An 18408-nucleotide genomic window follows, 5' to 3' on the forward strand; every position below is an offset into this window, starting at 1 on the left:
GCATTAAAGAAGTGCAGTGTTTATTACCACCACGATACTATGGTATTTATTTTATTTATTTGGCCTGAAACCCACAGTTAAGGTTCAGATTTAGATCTTAAGAACTGAAGCAGAGGACGGCGACATCAGCTCACGTTAAACTATTCTACAGTCGCAGTAATGTCGTGTCGTGTCATGTGATGTTTGCAGGCCCTGTGTACTGTACGTCAGGCTAACCACAGAGTCAGATCCTTCAGGCCGACAGCCATCCACGGTCTTATTTGTCAGCTGTTGATCACATCCCCAGACGTCTTCAAGGGCAACGACCTCATAAAGAGCGCATGATGAGACCAGCTTCAGTTCGTTTTCTGATTAAAATACAACAAAAAGGTCTGATGAAGGGTGGAGGGAGGAAGGCTCCCTTCTCTCCATACTCACCAGGATTTAACCTCCTCATGACTAATTCAGGAGCTAATGCTACATGCTGAGAGTTGTAATGAGCAGGGCTGATAGAAGCCGCCCTACATTTTAATAGATTTTACCCAATCTGACACTCAAGGACCAAAAGATAAAAAAAACACCCTCATACAATCATCCCAGTGGTATACATCGGTATTCAGCCCACAGTGGCGGCAGCCTTTGTCTTCTGCTCTGCTGCAACACTTAACCTCTCCAATGCTTAATGTCAGGTGGGACAGGGGGAGACAGAGAGGGTCCATTGTTAATCTTAAATTGCCACATTGTGGCTCCAACAACTACGGCCCAGAGAGTTTCCTGTCATTAAGCCCTGGATAACAAGACCTTGCTGTGACAAAGGACACGGTGGTTTAGTTCTAAATCAACTTTACTAACTACTGACACCAGGGGGGGCTCTCTTGTCCTCTGAGGAACTTTTGTTTCCCAGAGAAGCTTCCAGATTTATAAACAAACATTATTTTTATACCCATCAGCCTCAGGGGCCACACGGTAGAAGACGGGTGAGTGTTCTTGCCTTACAACAGGAAGATCACTGGTTTGATTCCCAGTGGTAACTGATGGTCCTTCTGAACATGTTCTGGGACAATGTTAAAGTTTAGACTTCTTCTAAGACTGGGTGACACAGATCATTAATGGATGGACGGCCTTCAGACTTTTCTGCTTCACACGACGTGTTTCACTGTTCACCTTAAATTGACCTAAGTTACAGAGTGTGAGTGTCCATGGGTATTTGTCTCTATAGTCTATATTTTTTCGCCCGACAACAGCTGGGGTCGACTCGAGAACAGCGACCCTGAGGACCATCACACTGTAGAAAAGAAATGAATCGATGTGTTGCTTCATCGGGACAAAGACTCACTTCGTAGATGTTTAACTGGCTCTGACCCCGACACAGTTCTTTGTAGCTGGTTATGAATTCACCAATGAAGTCGTGGCTGGAAATGAAAACAGGAGAAAAAAAAGATTTGTCATCTACGGACAATCACAGATTTACTTCGATCATTTTGTTTTCACGATCAAAGTATGGTTAAGAGTTGAAATATTAAAGTAGCCACAGAAATGACAAAAACAATCACAGATTTACTTTGATCATTTTGTTTTCACGATCAAAGTATTTATTTTTCAGGGAAATAAGTTTTCATGGAAAATTATGTTGATTGCGGCAGAAGAGGTTTTGATTAAATATTGTGGTCCTCATTAAACTAAGTAAAGTATAAATGAGGGGAGGAATGAAGGGGGGGAGGGTGAGGTGTGATGTGAATTGGTTTTTAATGATTTGGAGGGGTGAGGTGTGATGTGAATTGGTTTTTAATGATTTCACTTTGGTCTGTGTGCGGCTTTATTACCTTCCATCTCTGTCCCAGTCATACACCTCCACTTTGATTGTCCTGCAACACAAAACAAAAGCAGGAGCTGGAGTCAAGACACCAAGGCTGGAGTGAAGGCTGTAATAAATCAAACCAGGAGAGTCAGCTTTATGTCGTGCAGGAAATAGACACATTTGGTTTTCCGTAGGTGAAGTGAATGTGTCAGCCTGGTCAGTCCTCATGGACAGACTCAATAAAGCTGCTTCTTGTCAGTGTTGTGAACAAACACGTCTATTTATAGGGAGTCTTTTTAAAAGACTAAAAATGTCCTTCATTTAATGGTGAAAAACAAGTTTGAACCAATTGTCAGCAGTGATGAAACATTTTCTCTCGATGCTAACGTGGAGTAACTTTACAGACGTGGGCATATTTTAACAAGTTCCGCAACTGAAGGTGGAGAAAACAAAAAGCCGGAAGGAAATGCACGCCATCACTCAATCTGATGTCAAGATCAGAATCTTCTCCTGCCGCCTGTGGCTGTCAATCATGTGTCAAAGAGTCTGGAAGGACGCAGAGTGACAGGAGTGCTTCCCTGCTATCATGACCTGAACTCATTCCATCTGCAGCGAGCGAATATTCTCCCCAAAATGAACCGCAGAACGAGAACATTTATCACAAAACACTTTAGATTTAATGTTAACTGTTACTGCCTGTGCTGTCATCAGTCCAACACAGAACTATGTTCAATTGATTCGTCCAGTGTCTTAGCTTGTAGTTGTACAAACTAGTATTACATTCTGAATCACAGTATATATACAGTATATATATGTACACACCAATAATGTATTATATGTTTCAATTTTTTATTTTTCATTTTTCCTTAAAATATAGTCAGAAAACCAAAGCATTAATAAATGGTTTAGATTTTTATTTGAATGTTTTTTCTCTTTTAAATTCTCAGAGGTAGAGGAGTTTATTTAATTCCTTCTACTCCATCTGTCTGACCTGATGTGCTCAGGAGCAGAGGTGAGCAGAGACGGGTCTGAGCGATGAAGCACCGTTGACACGCACCACGGTGGAGAGGATGAGGTTAGAAAACCTCTTTGATGATTCGCATGGATGTCAGGGTTGAGCACACCTTCTCACCCACACACACACACGCACACACACACACACACCCTCAGTAACATCTGTGAATATCTACAGACTGATGAAAACAGACAAACGTCTTTACTCTGTTCCCCTTTCATTTATTTTCCTGCCAAAACTCCAGCGGCCTGTTTACCCAGATGAGACTCAGATAAGAGTGCGTATGCCGCTGGTGCAGCCAATCAGAAACTTCAAATGCTGGAAAAGCCTTTTGTCAATTGTTGCCTCATCGATAAAATGCCTGACAAGCGAGTGAGTGCACACTTCAGAGCGGCCCTGTGAAAAATTCTCTATTTCAGCAACAGATGAAGTATCAGCAGAAAATCAATGAGGTATTATTATTGTGACGGAGCGAGTCCATTTTGAAGAGGAAAAAAAAAACATTTTGAAGCACAAGGTTTTGATTTTTACCGAAAAAATCACGCCACGAGTGCAGAACACCATCATACCTGTCATAGTCTCCGTTGCAGAGAGCTCTGACAGGGATGGAGAAGGGCTGCCACACGGGGTTCAGAGTGTTCTTCACCACTTCAGTCTTGTGACAGATGGTGAACCTGGAGACACAGGTCATTAGGAACTGAAAGTCCTAAAATACACGAGAGAGAGGGAGAGAGAGAGGGAGGGAGGGAGAAAGAGAGAGAGAGAGGGAATCCTCCCACAGTCTAATGAAAGATTTCTTCAAATCCTCGTCTGCATAAATCTGGATCTTCCTGCAGCTGGATCCTCGTTCTCCCAAGTTCAAACATTGTCCTCTCCGACCTACACATTCCTTGCAGCTCATGTCGACAGGCCGAAGTAAATCAATAAAGAGAAGCGAGCAGCAAACTCACGTGCCGTCCTCATTGCTTCTGTAGAAAACCATGAAGGGATCAGACTTTCCAAAAAAGTCCTTCTTATCCAGTTTGTTCGCACAGAATTGCATGGTGGAATAATCCTGCACACACACGGGGGAGAGGAAAAGAAGTCAGGGGAGTCGGGGGACAGGACAAGAACAAATAGCCAATGATGTTGTTATAAATCCATGATATTAACACTGTTTGCTTCCCGTTGTTTGTTTATACACCCAGTGAGCCCATGTATAAAAGCACTGAGGCAACACAAGCAAAGTGCTGACCACGGTGTACAGGAGCAGAGAGGAACACCAGGCTGTGGTGCCTTCAGGCTCCCAAACCTGCAAAAACTCTCATCACCTTTGCTTTACTATGCAAGTCCTGCATAACCAGAGGTGGAAGAGAAGATTTCACACTGAAAGTGGCCTGTTGTGCTGCTTCTCATCAACGTGATAGTAGGAGAGAGCACGCAGCGAGGCAGACATGGAGCTAAGGCACAGCACATGATAAAGAGAAGGGAACATGCATAAAGGATGTGGAGGGTGTGAGTGCAGCTAATGATATAGTAGAAAGGCTGGTATTACCATAATTACACTCATTTAGGCAGCATTTCAATCTGTGCCTCTATTGTAAGCATAATGACTGTGGCCTACACTGACCTTGGATTCAGAAAGTCTCCCCGGTGGTCAGAGGCAGAAGATTATATTCTGCCCTGTTATGAAATCATTATAACACGCTGTCCAGAGTTTTCACAGACAAGCTCACACAATGTGAAGTCATTATAAAATTGCAACAAACTCTTTAAAAAGCGGGAGACGAGTTTAGACCTGGGTCACATCCTGCCGTCCTCTTAAATGGACTGAAGAAGCCACTAATTATCAGATCTATTTTTTATTTAAAAATATACACTAAACAGAGCTTTGACTCATGGAACAGCTACACATGCGTGTGCTCCCGACCACCCCCCACCACAGATAACCCCCCACTGTATTTGAAGAGCCCTGTCTAATACAGGTGGTGGGTTTGTAACTTGTACTAATTCCAGGCTGATGTCAGTGAATAATAATTAGGTAGTAATTAACAAACCTAAACTGAGGAAACATTGTTCTTTGAGGTTATTGAAATTTAACTCGTCAAGTTTCCCACAACCTTGTGTCTCATCCCATCAGACAGAGCCTTTGATGGAGGTTCACTTTATGCTCCATCTTGAAACCAAAACCTGACGGAGAAGGAACTGCCAGAACACCAGTGTTGGCAGGGCGTTTCCTGTCTTACTTTGGTTAGAGACTCCTTTTTTTTTCATAAATATTATCTCACACATTTGAAGATTATCACTTGATAAGATCTTTCCACACATTTGGGTTAATTGTATCAGGTTTTCTTGATTTAAACCTGGAGTCACAGACCGCAGGTCCAGCTGCTGTGGATTTGGACGTGAAACCATTAGATCTTTATCAGCTTGATTCCAGACAGGACCTCCATCAACTGCTTTGACCCAAATAGGTGGAGTGCATTCCTCTATGACCTGCCTCTCACTAACCCCAATTATATCCCCTGATGCCTGGGACGGATGGATGACACACATCAGCTGAGAGAGAGAGAGAGAGAGAGAGAGAGAGATAGCCACCACAACAACAGCTACGTCTGACTCTTCCATGATAGTCACGATCTCCCAAATTAATTAGCTAATTTATCATCTCTGTCGTCTCAATTACAGTTTGTTATTAAAGCATTATTGCTGAAATGTTAACAGAAGCAGAGAAAAGGGCTGATTAAACCGTCGACGACGTCTGCGTCGCTGGTGTCACATCTAATTCCGTCTCCTGCTGTCGCATTCAGCTTTTATCGCTTACATTACACAGAGCATGATAATGGAAGGTTGTTTTCAAAGCTGGATGTGTACGAGTCGGGTTACAGAGCAAACCGCTGTGCAGTTCACACCTGAAGCACTCCCTCGGTGGCTCCGGTCTATCTGTCACAGTCCTGGGGCCTGTTTTTGGATTTATATTCAAATAAAACAACACTTTAGTGAAGAGTCATTTGTTCAGGTCAATTACCAGCACCTTAAAAAAATGAAAGCACCGTACAACTGTTCTGATCAGCCCAGGCTCAGCCTCCGCAATTATGCGATCATGGCAACATGGCGCCTTAAGCCTTCATTAGGCACAGATAACATACACTCACACCGGTGCCAGGCAGTGTTCTCATTAAGTGGGAAAAGAGGCAGAACATTCATTTCAGCCTCATTTCTGAGGTTTGGGAACAGCAGGGGAATAGTGAGCACAGACTGCATCACTCTCCTCATATCTCTGCTCCATCAAGATATCACTGCATGGGGTAAGTAGCAGAGCGATGCACACCGTCACTCCCTAAAAGCAGGGCTGGTATTCCACAGGATGCTCGTAACACCTGAATTCATTTTTCTCCGCAGCCTTATCTAGGCCATTAAAAATGAATCTGCCTCATACGTGAACACAATGAAGTCAATCCCAGTGTTGTTTCCTGTCGTATCGTACTGTGAGTAAACGGTCGCGGGGCTCAGTAAGATTTGAATCACCTCGAGCCGCAGCCCAGTCCTGAGGAGGATCAGAGATTGCAGCAGCCCCGGCTCAGCGTGTCTTCTGCGCCACAGATAAGGGAACAGCAGAGACGAGAGAGCGAGCCCTGACCCATGCTGTGGATGTTAGCTGGCAGCCTTTTGACAAATATGTGAAGCTGTCTGTTAACATTTCCTACGGTGCTTCTCCAGTGGTTTCCTACTCAGATTTTCACCCTTTCCTCAGGTGCGTCTGCCTCAGGTAAGGGACAAACTCTGCCACTTCCATTTACTGGTCACAGTGGGATAATAGGACCAACAGCGTCCACACGCATGGTTCCAATTTCAGAATGTTATAATTCACTGGTTTGGTATGGCAGCTTTTGGGGGAGGGGAGGGATCAGCTCCACACTGAGCCTTTGAGATTTTTATTTTTTCAAAAAAATTTTGACCAATATATGCAAATAAAAATAATAAATTATAGGATTTTCTCAGATTAAAATATAATTGAGTATCTTCATAATTCGCTTTGATTTTAGGAACCAAATTTGAGTCTTTTTATGTTAACTTGTCTCAAACCCAATTTAGTGACCAGAGGTTTCTGCATTTTTGTTTAGTGCAATTATAAACACCAAACATTTTGGGTTTACTGAATCTAACTGTTATATACAAGTTAAACACTTTACATCTTAACTGGACTTTTCTGGCATTTGAATAAAGAACTTTAATGAAAGTATTTATTATGAGTGGATGCAACGAACACTGTTTCAAATATGAGTTTTATCATTTACAGGCTGTGTCTGACAGTCAGGGAGGTGAAAAGAACAGCCTCAGCTCAGGCTGTTCCTCCATGGCTGCCAACACATTTTTCCCCCTCAAATCCAGAAGCTAAATGTCGTCAGTACTTGTTTGACTCTAGAGTCTAAGAATTTGACTTTTGTTCTTTCACTTCACTTCAGTCATGAACCAGGTCTTCACGGCAGGGTGAGAGCTTCACAGAGTCACGCTCTGACTCTACCTACGCTGACTGAACCATCTCAGCTAGCTCCGACAGCGTCTTTAGCATGCTGTTCCATCTCTCTCTCTGTTCCATATTATTTTTATTCAGTGTTAAGTCCTGTGTAAAACGTTCAGCTGAACATTCACATGTCTGCACTGCATCTTCCAAACTGGATCTAGTAGAAAAAAGGAAATGATTCTCGAAGCCTTAACGACTATTTGCATTTATATTACAAAGCTCTAAAGCGGCGAATGCCATAGCATTGACAACGTTAACTGCTATCATCAAACATCCACTGCACCTGGTGACCCCCGGCAGCCCCGCGGTGACAGTGAGCACTACCACTTCCATCCAGCAGGAACACATCAGTAACAGTAATAGCTGCAGATTTTTTTAGCAGGTTGTTCTGTCAGGACACAGAACACAAATGACACCGTTTAAAAAAAGAAAAAGCTAATGGAATATAATTGAAAGTTTTACTTGACAAAAACATTTGCCTTCCGCAAGACGTTAGACACTTTACATGTATTAGTGTATCAGAGCGTCATCAAATATTTATGCACCAGTTGCAGCTCAGTGATTTGCTTTACAGCCTCTGAGGGAGGCCAGTCGCCGAGGCCGATAAGTCTTGCTTATTTCTCGCACTGTGGCGGCAGCACTGCAGTGTAGTGTGATTATTTACTATCTTTATTTAGATGGCTGAGAGAGAGCCAACGGGCATTAGTGGACACAGGTTATTAGTGCAGACTCAGGGATTAACACACACCACAGGGGTGAGAGGGACGGCCTGCTTTAGTAACAGGCTCGTTAAATATTCATTCAAACTAACGGCATATTCACCGAGTACACAATTTCCAAATGACAAACAGAATTGGATAGTGACACAGCATATCCTCTCAGCTGAACGGGAACAGTTATATCAGAATGGAAACGGCTGGAGTCAGAGTTATCAAATAACCCACTCCACTTCAGCCGGCGCATGAGGAAGAATGCCAAACACGGCTTGAGCAACGCACACAGGAGCCACCGGTCACAATGAGTCAGGCGTAATTACACAGTCATACGCCGTCATCCTTCAGCCACAGTAAACATCTGCAATTAGGGCCTAATGTGCCATTGTTAAAGGGACATTTCAGATTAGATCAGTGAGGACAATGTTACGTTTATTATGCGTTTATTATTTACTCAGAGTGATCTGAGTGAACCCAAGCATGACATGGTGGTGTATATGAAGTAAATACAATTTGAAATACATGATGTTTTTTAATGACTAATGACATCATGGTATTATAGTATATTTATGCATATATATATATGAAATACATATACATACACATTGCCCCAATATATTTTTAGGCATATATATGTATATATGTATATACAGTATATACACATGTGTATATATAGATATATATGTATATTTATGTGTGTAATATGGGAACAATTAGAAGTTATTATTAGTTATTGCCAGAGTTTGTCCGTCATCAGGTTCTAAAACATATTTCCAGTGAAGGTTCCTGCACTAGAGTGAAGCAGAATCCTACAGTGTTGTTTCTGATGCCTGGACCAGGGCTGCACCGAGCTCCAACATGGACTGGGAGGAGCGATGAGGTGCATACATTATTTATCAGGCTGTAGTTTACAGATACAGGATGCACAGAACGAAATCTCAGAATGTATCATCGCTCCCTGTTGCTGTTAGTTTCTATTTCTGGATTAATCTCCTGCAGGAGTGCTTCTCCTCCTGTCCCTCCACACACTGTTTCATTACCACTGCCCTTTATCCGGCTAATGATAAAAAACTTGAAGAAGCTCCGGCTAATGATAAAAAACTTGAAGAGTTGTTAAATCTCTGGCCTGAGGAGCCGGCTAATGATAAAAAACTTGAAGAAGAGTTGTTAAATCTCTGGCCTGAGGAGTCTGCGGACGCATCGTATCGACTAAATGATCAGTTATTGCATGATTTACAACATATTCAATTAAGATGGATAACAAATAAGATATTTTAGGCAATCAACACATAAAACCAGATTCTATTCCATAGTTAGCAGCGTCTCTATTATTGCCTTTGTTTTTGACACATTCCATGCGAGGGTCCATGCATTCTGGATGTCAGAAACGTTTTTGCAGCATAATTGAAAACAATATAGATTAGTGGTGTTACATCATCCATGTCCCTGTCTGGACATGTCCCTGTCTGGACATGTCCCTGTCTGGACATGTCCCTGCCATATTTTCTGCTACATGCCCTAATGAACAACTGGCTGCTTTAACCCAGTTCACGGTCGTCCTGTCTTTACTTCATCACTGCCGCCGCCTCATCATCCGTGGCTCTGGAGTCTGTTTTAAAGACCGACTGTTTCACAGCTACTGTTTACAGTCTTATCTAGTGAAAATGGATTCTGTACTTGTCTCTTTGTTGTTGCAATTGTATTGATTGCCTTCAACTCCAATCATGTGGATGAACCACTTTATCATCACTGTCCTTATGAATGTTTGGGAAAAACTGTTTGTCTCTTTCAACTTCTTTGGAAAAAAAAACTAAACACACACACACACACACACACAGTAAGAGATGAAGTACAAACATTCCTCCTCACTCACCCTGCAGTTGCCCAGCTCTTCAGCTGACAGGATAATGGAGCCACACTTTTTCCCAGGTATGCCTCTGTGAAGACAAAATAGATTCATTTCACATTTTCAACAAAACTTTCACAGGTTTGTCATTTCACTTCCATGTACTGAGCTGCACACTGCAGTGGCAACAAGTCACCGACGAGCACCAACACCTGACGTTAGTGTCTGAGTGGCCGCTCTTAGGTGAGTTGTTTTAGTCGTCTGTGGGTCAGAGGCTGCTGAGAGTCTGTGAGAAGGGTGGATTTTTACTCCACAGCTGTGTCACCTCCAGGAGGAGGAGGAGGAAACGTTAGTGGTTGTAACATGTAAATAAAAACAAATATATACATATAAATATATACACATATATGTATACATATATACACATATACTATATACACACATGTACAAACATATGCCTATATACACATATATTATACACACCATATGCACACACTTCTTTCTACCACTTCCTTCTTTTGAGGCTGGATAAACCGGTTTATTTTCTGCATTAAAATTAGCCATGCTGATGGTAAGCGGTGAATGTAACCGTTGCAATTAGCCTTTTTTGTTTTCACCAGTGTAATTGCATCGTAAAATGTTGTGAGGCTCATCTCCGGCTTTTGTTTTTAGTTAGAAAAGTTGTTAGAAGAAGTGCTGATCGAAAATGCACCACATTTTTGTTTGCCAACACAGTCGGACCGTTCCAGGTCAGCAGGTCAGCTGCTGTTCCAGCTTGATTAGAGGATGAAGATGAAGATGAAGATCACACTCTCTGCATCATTGTGTTTCTCTCTGACAAGCTTAACAAATCAGAAAACCAGCAGAAAAGCAGGAGCGTGGCTCCAAGTCCTGCTCTGGTCCGGCTTTGATTTTCACAGACAGACACAACAGGACTCACAGTTGATCAAATAAACTCTTCAACTTTCTGCAGCTTTCATCCGGGCCGTGCAGGGAGGAAACTGGCCAACAGAGCCGGACGCAGCGTCTCCTCTGTCATCGTGCAGCAGCTGCTGACACCACTGTCATCTGCCTGGATCGAGAAGGAAATTACACAGGACGCCCTTAGCTGGAGTCCAATCTTTAGAAGGTCAGAGCTTCAGCTGAACCTCATCAGGCAGAGACAGTTGATCTGACTGTCAGTAATACTGCATCAGCCAGTGGTACAGAGGTGCATTCTCCCTCGTTATATTTATGCCGTGAATATGCCATAGCTGTCTTTTATGACGGCCCCTCTTGATCATTCGAATCAATCAATAATTTTATTTAAAAATCACGTTCTGAGGCATCTGATTGCAGATGCTGAAAATCCTCCCGGATGTGCAGGAGAATTGTTAAATCTCAGTTTTCGGGGAGTGAAAATGTAAAATAAAGCCCTGGCGCTCTCAGAGGGCACGCACTCTTCCTTCTCAGGCTTCGCATCCACGCTCTACGGAGACCAATCTCAAGGTGAATTTACTGTCCTTGAATTATTGATGATTCTCTCCCAGTCCCAACATTGCAGTCTGACAAAGCATCAAAGAGCAGTAAAACTCACACCAACGGGACCAGAGTACACAGTACTGCAAATACTCGGAGGTCTCTCTCAGGTCGACAGTAACAGCCAGTAACACAGAGTTTCACAGAAGAAGAAAAAAATCATCTTCACGTGCATTTAGTTCAACTCTAAACTGCATCCAAGGCAAAAAAAGGAGGAAAAAAATAATTACATTTTTTAAAGGATTGTGTGTGTGTATGTGTGTGTATGTGTGTGTGTGTGTGGGCAAAATATTTTTCCTGACAATGACTGGTTAGCCAGCTAGCAGATAACTCCATTTCCTGCCTCTGCTGGGGCACTGGTTTCTTTTTTGGGGGATTTTTCTGTTGACATGTGACTTTCGTGTCCTGCCTTATGAAGCTAATTTTCCTCAGTGCTGCCAGATCCTCACAGGCAAACACTTTGATGATGAAATTATCTGAAATGTGCTGCTGTGGTGATGTGGTGGTCCTGCCTGTCCTACCAGGTCTGGCTGCAGGGAGGAAGTGACAGCCTTTAATCAGCTGACCGTGTCAGTCTGTGTCACATTCGTCCACGTTGGTTCCTCTCACATCTGAATATTATATATATATATATACTGTATATATATGTTCAGAGAAACAACATTGAGTCTTTGTTGTGATATTTAGCTTTAGGCTACGGCGTCACGTTCAGTCACAGTATGTCGTACTTCAATATTATTCCCTTTGGAGGTAACTGATTTAATTTGTTTTTGGGATGTTCTGTCATCACTTCCTTTGAGTTCTGCCACACAGTCATTAAAGCTGCAGTAGGCAAAACTGCCTGAGGGGGGAGTTGGGGGTGGGCTTGATTGTTGATTTACATGCAGAGTTTTTAAATGTCCACATTGTGGCATCGGCACACCGTGTCCTGTCAGTGACCCACTGGGTCAGCACAAACCCTCACTGGTTTTATGTATGTGACAGGAGAACTCCCATCTCAGGACAGTGGTGATATAATATTTACTATGTTTCTGTTCTACTCTGAACTGTTTTTGCTGCTCAGGATTGGACGGCGCTGCTGCTGCAGCTGAAAGAAAAGCTCCATGTGCAGAGTTGTTGAGCAGCCAGTCCACAGCTAGTCAATAAAAACAGTCAGGATTTAAAGAAGATAATTATTCATTTATTGCACGAGAATTTACTCTAATGTTTTTCATACTCATTATGTTTTAACCACATTAATCCCAGAGAACCATAAAAAAAAGCTTCAAACATCTGAACTTCAGGCAGGATTATTATTCATATATTCATATCAGGATCTGGACGGGGTGAGGGGAGGGGGCTGGAGTCAATTACTGCAATTAGGAGGGTGGGCTACAACTTGTAGGTTTACATCAAATGTTGAAGGACAAAGTTTCAGTTTTCAAACAGATAAAAAACTAATATTCTTCAGTCTTTAGATAAAGCTAAAGTTTCTTGTCCTCATTCTGTAGAACCGACATGAACGAGACCTTACACACATGGTGTCTGTGCCTAATCTGTCGTCCTTTGTGGACAGAGGTGTCCTGTATCTGCTAGGATCAGGTAATGGTCCAGTCTTTTATAGGGATTTGTCAAACTTTGGCTTTCTCTGTCCTATTTTTTTTCCCCGAGAGTGTCTAAGACATAATTTTCTGAATTAGCTCAGTTGGGTAGGTCAGTCAAATCAATTACAGTTTTGTTTTTTTTTTGTTTTTTCTTTTTCATTTTGTCTGTAACAAAAAACTAATGTATGTTATAGACAACATGTTGCATTGTTATTACAATAAGAATCTGATTGGAGTCTTTTGCTGGCATAGAGAGACTAAAAATAGAGAGATTAAAAAAAAATGGAAGATTGTTTCTGGTCACCAACAAAGAGAGAATAACAACATCCACCCAGTGAAGCTGAACTCTGTACAAACCTATGATGAAACATCGACAATAAAGTTTAGAATGTTGGACTGTTAGAGTAGAGCGTGTTCACTAATAACGTCTCAGTTTTGATCATGTGGCCCAGTTCAAAGATGACTGATGACTTCCTGTCAGTGTCTGCTCCGTGATGATGAATGTCATATAATAAAGGCGTCGAGGCTTCCAGCACCGCAGCCAAGCAGGTGAGCAGTGATTGCATGGACCCCACACTGAGTCCTCGTGTTTGAACCACCAATCAAAACTCTCCATAACTCATTCTGACACCTAACGGTCCTCCCAAGGTACCGTTGGGTTCCCCATATGGTCATGACCAATTCAGCAGTACTCCATGATGTGCACTGATGTTTGAACACAGAGATTAGCCTTAATGTCGCTGGAGCACGCTAATCTGCTGACGCTCATTTTCAGGAGGAACCTCAAGGATCAAACGGAAACTTAATGAGAAAAAACAATCAAGACGAGACGAGACAAGACCGACCGAGTCCAAGCCGTGAAGCACCGGAGGGTTTCAACCGTCACCTCAAGACAACGAGCTAATCTCAGCTTTGACAGTTGACAGAATCCACCTTTTGATCCAGTGAACAGACAAAGATCAAGCAGCAAATTTGAGCCTGGATACAAATACCTGACCAGTGTTTCTCAGATGTCTGTTCTGCAGCACAGACACCAGTTTATCCCTGTTTATCCCTCCATAAAACAGACATCAACCATCATTAGGATCCACATATCTTATTATGGATATTCAGGCTCAATGTAAAGCTGCTATAATTTCCCATCCAGAGACATTCTGCTGTCATGATAGGGTGATTCACAATGCCCCGCATTCTCCAATTGCCTCTCCCTGCAGAGGTGGGGAGGTGGGGAGGGTGGATGGAGGTTTGGTGAGATTAAAGTCCGAATAGGGAGAAGGAAGGTAGCAATTGTTGATGCTGTTCACATTAGGCCATTAGGATGAGGAATGGTCTTGATATTTAACAAGGGCGAAACGTGTCACGCATATGAGAGTGGGGGGAGGGCTAGCAGGACGACAATATGAAAAAGAGCTGAAGAAGGAGACAACCCTCCACCCCGCACCCCCCCCCCCCCAACTGCAGCTGCTGCAGTATTCGTACAATCGCTGTACTTACAAAACAACCATTGTCATAAAAGTTCAAACCATTTAAAATCTAAACACTAGGACTTTTAATCAACCTGGTTAATTAAATGGTCATGTTAACCAGTGATGTGAAGGACTGAACATGTTGAGTCAGCAGAGCAGCACAGATTGGAGTCGATATTCTCTGTTTGGGCCACAGCTAAGGTGGGGTGATAAGAAGACTGTAGTTAAGGCTGTGGGTGGTTGGTACCTACAGTCAACTCCACTGACGTCACATTTGATCACAAACACTGTCCCCATGCTCCAACAAACAAACATCGTTGGTTAAATTAGTGTCAACAAAGACGGGACGTGTCGAGGTGTGGACTCTTCACTGCACCGTTGAACTGAGAGAACACATTAACGCGTTCACTGATTGAATGTTTGTTCATTTGTTAAATTGCTCGTATCGTAACAGGACAAATCATACGGTTAGTCTGTGTGTTTTAAAGAAGTACGTGTACTCGTGTTGGTATCTAGTATTCATGTCCAATTTGTTCTGAGAAAAATGAACCTTAAAGTTGTACGTGCCAGAAATAAAGATGAACACAGACTGTTGTTAGCGTCTGTGGTGGTATAGACGTGCATCAGTTGTCATGGTGTCTTTTATCATTAGGATCTGTGTGTTTGACAGCAGGACAGTTGGACTGTTGAGCAGCTCAAACAGAACGAATGAGGAAAAATGACATTTACAAAAACATTTTCTACAGTTTGAAGCTATAAAAAAAGTTTAATTAAAAACTTGGATCTGATTCAGCGGTGAAACTTGCAGGAAACAAATTCTAAATGAGTGTTGGACAAATTCTCTCCCTCGGTCCTTCAGTCCTGGTCATTACAGGTTTGTTTGGTTTTTTATCCTTGTCTAGCAAACACTTTTTTTCGTAATTGAGTTTGAAAAACAATTAGAAAAACAAAAAAGAAAATCTATATATAATTTGCCCCCCCCCCCCCCACACACACACACACACAGAAAAAAACGACCCCAACCATACTGACTGCAGTGTCCTGTGGTGTGCGTTAATGTTAGTTTGGAATTAAGAAAAAGTTGTTCGTTTTTTTTTTTTTCACAGTTCAGAAAAAGGGCAGATATTTTAGATTTTGCTAAGACGGAATTTTTGAGGATCATGTTCAGCAGAATTTCTTGAAGTTTGTTTTGCAACCGGCAGCTGAGTGACAGAGTTATTCTGAGTCACGACTTTTGGGGGAAAATATGTCGATGTGTTTGTCATCAATGTTACCTTAATACAAAGGACACACCTACTGTATATATGACTGACTGTATGGGTGTTAACATGTTAATGAATGTGACGCTACGTGGTACGTGGACATCAGCTTCTCAGCCTTCACAGCTGTATAGAAGACGTAATATTTTGTAGTTTTGGTTCATAAAAGGCTGTGTTTTTATTTTTCATCTTTGACATTTTCCTTTGAGCAACAATGATTTCCCAAAGTATCTGCAAAAAAAAGAGTGTTTTTGTTCATGTCAACAGTTACAATAGTTTGCTACAATTTTTAGCTTTTTTCAGATATTTTATTTATATAAAATAATTTAGGAAAGACCAATAAAAACAGAAGGAAAAACATTGTTTGTTTGTTTGTTTTACATTTTGAAGCCGTTTCCATATCAGTGGGTTATATTTGTTAACAGAAATTCTGTGCTTTAACACTGGTTTATAAGACACCAAAGTAGAATAAAATAGAAAAAAAAGAAGGTCCACAGTTTCTGATCTGTATCAGAAGCGACAGCACAGTTATATATGAGGCCCAGACATAAATGCATTGAAGCACTTATAGAAACTTCTAGGATTTTCCACCTCCTCCTTCATGTGCCCATACACAGGGTCTTATCTCATCAAAGATTCAGGTGAATCGTAGCCGTGTGTGTGTCGAGGACTTTCCACACACACACACACACACACACACACACAGGGACATTCTCCATGTGCCACACTGACATTAAGCACAGCAGCGAGATCCCTTAATTGCACGTGAAGTCCTGAGGCAGATGAGGCTCATACTGTAAGCTGTCGACAACACGGTTTCACTGAAGAGGGAATTCAGACATGGACGTAAATAATCACTGGAGACGCTCCGCTCTTTCTACACGGTAATCATTTCACTTACACGTTATTACACTCCTCTCACTCCCACTCCTCATTTGAATCTGCGGTACAAGGGTTTTCTTTCATGGGGGCGTCGGGCGGCGGTTAAAGCCCGAGGTCAGTCAGCCAACTGCAGTGAAACAACAACTTTGAAAGACAGCAGAGTCTTTGAGATGAAGATGAAACGCAGCTCGTCAGCCTCAGCTCTGACTGAGGGACGACGGTGAGTCACACTGTACAGTGGAGCTGCTCTGAGATGAAGATGAAACACGTGAGTCACACTGTACAGTGGAGCTGCTGCAGACTGAAACCTTCAGAGCAAAACACTGTCATTTATTCGACCTTTGTATTCAATTTATGGTCGAATGTAATTCCACAGTGAGTTCCTGCTCAAGTGTATTTCATGTCAGATATAAGATGACGACATATAAGAGAGTTAAAGATGGAGTTTTAATCATAAACTCAAGGTCGATGTTGAATGACTCTTCGGTAAAGTCTCCACTCTGACCAGTGAGAACTGCAGGTCAACTCAGTTAGCAGCTCACTCCTCTTCTTTCCTGATCCATCTACTGTTCCACTAAAGCATGATGTTCTCCATCACCACCTCAGTCAGTCGTTCTTCTCCACCTGGCTGCTGCGTCTCCAACATTTATCCTCCACTAATCTGTTCTTCATAACTAGTTTCATTTTGTCACTCAAAAAAACAAAACAAATTTCACCATCTTCAACCCATAACTTCAACAGGTCTTACTGTCTTTGGAAACCACTAAACCAGTGGTTTCCAAAGTAGGGGACGGGTTCTCCTCCCTGTGACATGGAGAACTCACAGGAGGACATTTCTGTTTTCTATATTTGTCCAAAAGCAAATGCCCTGCTCCGGTATGTTTCAACATACATGTATGGTCAAACACTATCATTCATTCCTATTAGAATGACTTAAATTAATGTGAATTGAGAACTTATCAATGGGTTTGAACATTATATAAATATTAAAAAACACATTTGATTTTAAATCTGTGAAACCTAATTGAGTTTGGTGTGAAGATTTAGAGAGCGCTAAAGCAGCAGGTAAAATAATAAAAAAATTAAAATCAGGTCTGGAAAGAGAGTCAGCAGTTTAGAAAAATGCCTTTATATTCAATTAATACTGAGGAGTGAAGATAATGTGGCTTTCATTTACTGTAGTCTCCGACTCCTCACACTCAACACAGCAATAAAAATGATGTTATGATCGCACGCAAATTCTACTTCTATCAAACCAGTCACATATAAATCAAAAGTCGCCTTTATCTCAGAAGGCTGGAATTCAAGTGAGAAATTATCCATTTTATGATGTCTTTCATGTTATTTTAATATTTAGTTCTGCTCCCGGGGCTCAGTTAAATCCTATTTCTGCATGGTCTTTCACTTTGAAGTTTTTTTTTCACTTAAAAGCACCATTGTGGCACTGACTCTGTTGAGCTGTAAAGACACTTTTTATAACAGTTTATGATGAAGGTTTGAATCAGAAATGCATGCTTCAACGCTGATAACAGACCCGGCAGAAAATCACTGTAACATTAAACTGTCATAATACGACCGTTCCCAGGACACGAGTGAGCGGAGCGTGAATTTAAAAATGTCGAGAATCGTCATTATGCAGTGCATGGGCGTAATGCATGGAAACTACCAGCAGCCTACAGTGTTTTACACAGAGGCTGTTAACAGTTGTCCCCCAGGTTCGGGTGGAGATCTGCAAAGAGACGCGCTCGTCTTTCATGTCTCTGACAGTGAGCGAGACGCCAAACACTTCTGAAGTCTCTCACTGCTGATTGCTGGGATTTTTCCACATTTCTCTGCCCTCTGCTG

At 42.0% G+C, this 18408-nt stretch overlaps 1 protein-coding gene across 2 annotated transcripts in view; it reads right to left on the reverse strand.

The window, feature by feature from the left end:
- cpne5a (copine Va) overlaps positions 1 to 18408 on the reverse strand; it is a 67398-nt gene that overhangs the window by 21695 nt on the left and 27295 nt on the right. Inside the window, exons 7-11 of one of the 2 annotated variants that reach the window (XM_008318171.3) lie at positions 9883 to 9946; positions 3743 to 3846; positions 3362 to 3466; positions 1803 to 1844; positions 1316 to 1391 (exon numbers count right to left, since the gene is read on the reverse strand). In XM_008318171.3, coding sequence (XP_008316393.1) covers positions 1316 to 1391; positions 1803 to 1844; positions 3362 to 3466; positions 3743 to 3846; positions 9883 to 9946 — 391 coding nt within the window. Of the gene's footprint in view, positions 1 to 1315; positions 1392 to 1802; positions 1845 to 3361; positions 3467 to 3742; positions 3847 to 9882; positions 9947 to 15549; positions 15913 to 18408 lie in introns of those variants that run through there. The other variant, XM_025059511.1, reaches the window with a different exon arrangement.

This window comes from Cynoglossus semilaevis, chromosome 10, assembly GCF_000523025.1.
Source record: "Cynoglossus semilaevis isolate Cse_v1.0 chromosome 10, Cse_v1.0, whole genome shotgun sequence".
Taxonomy (NCBI): domain Eukaryota; kingdom Metazoa; phylum Chordata; class Actinopteri; order Pleuronectiformes; family Cynoglossidae; genus Cynoglossus; species Cynoglossus semilaevis.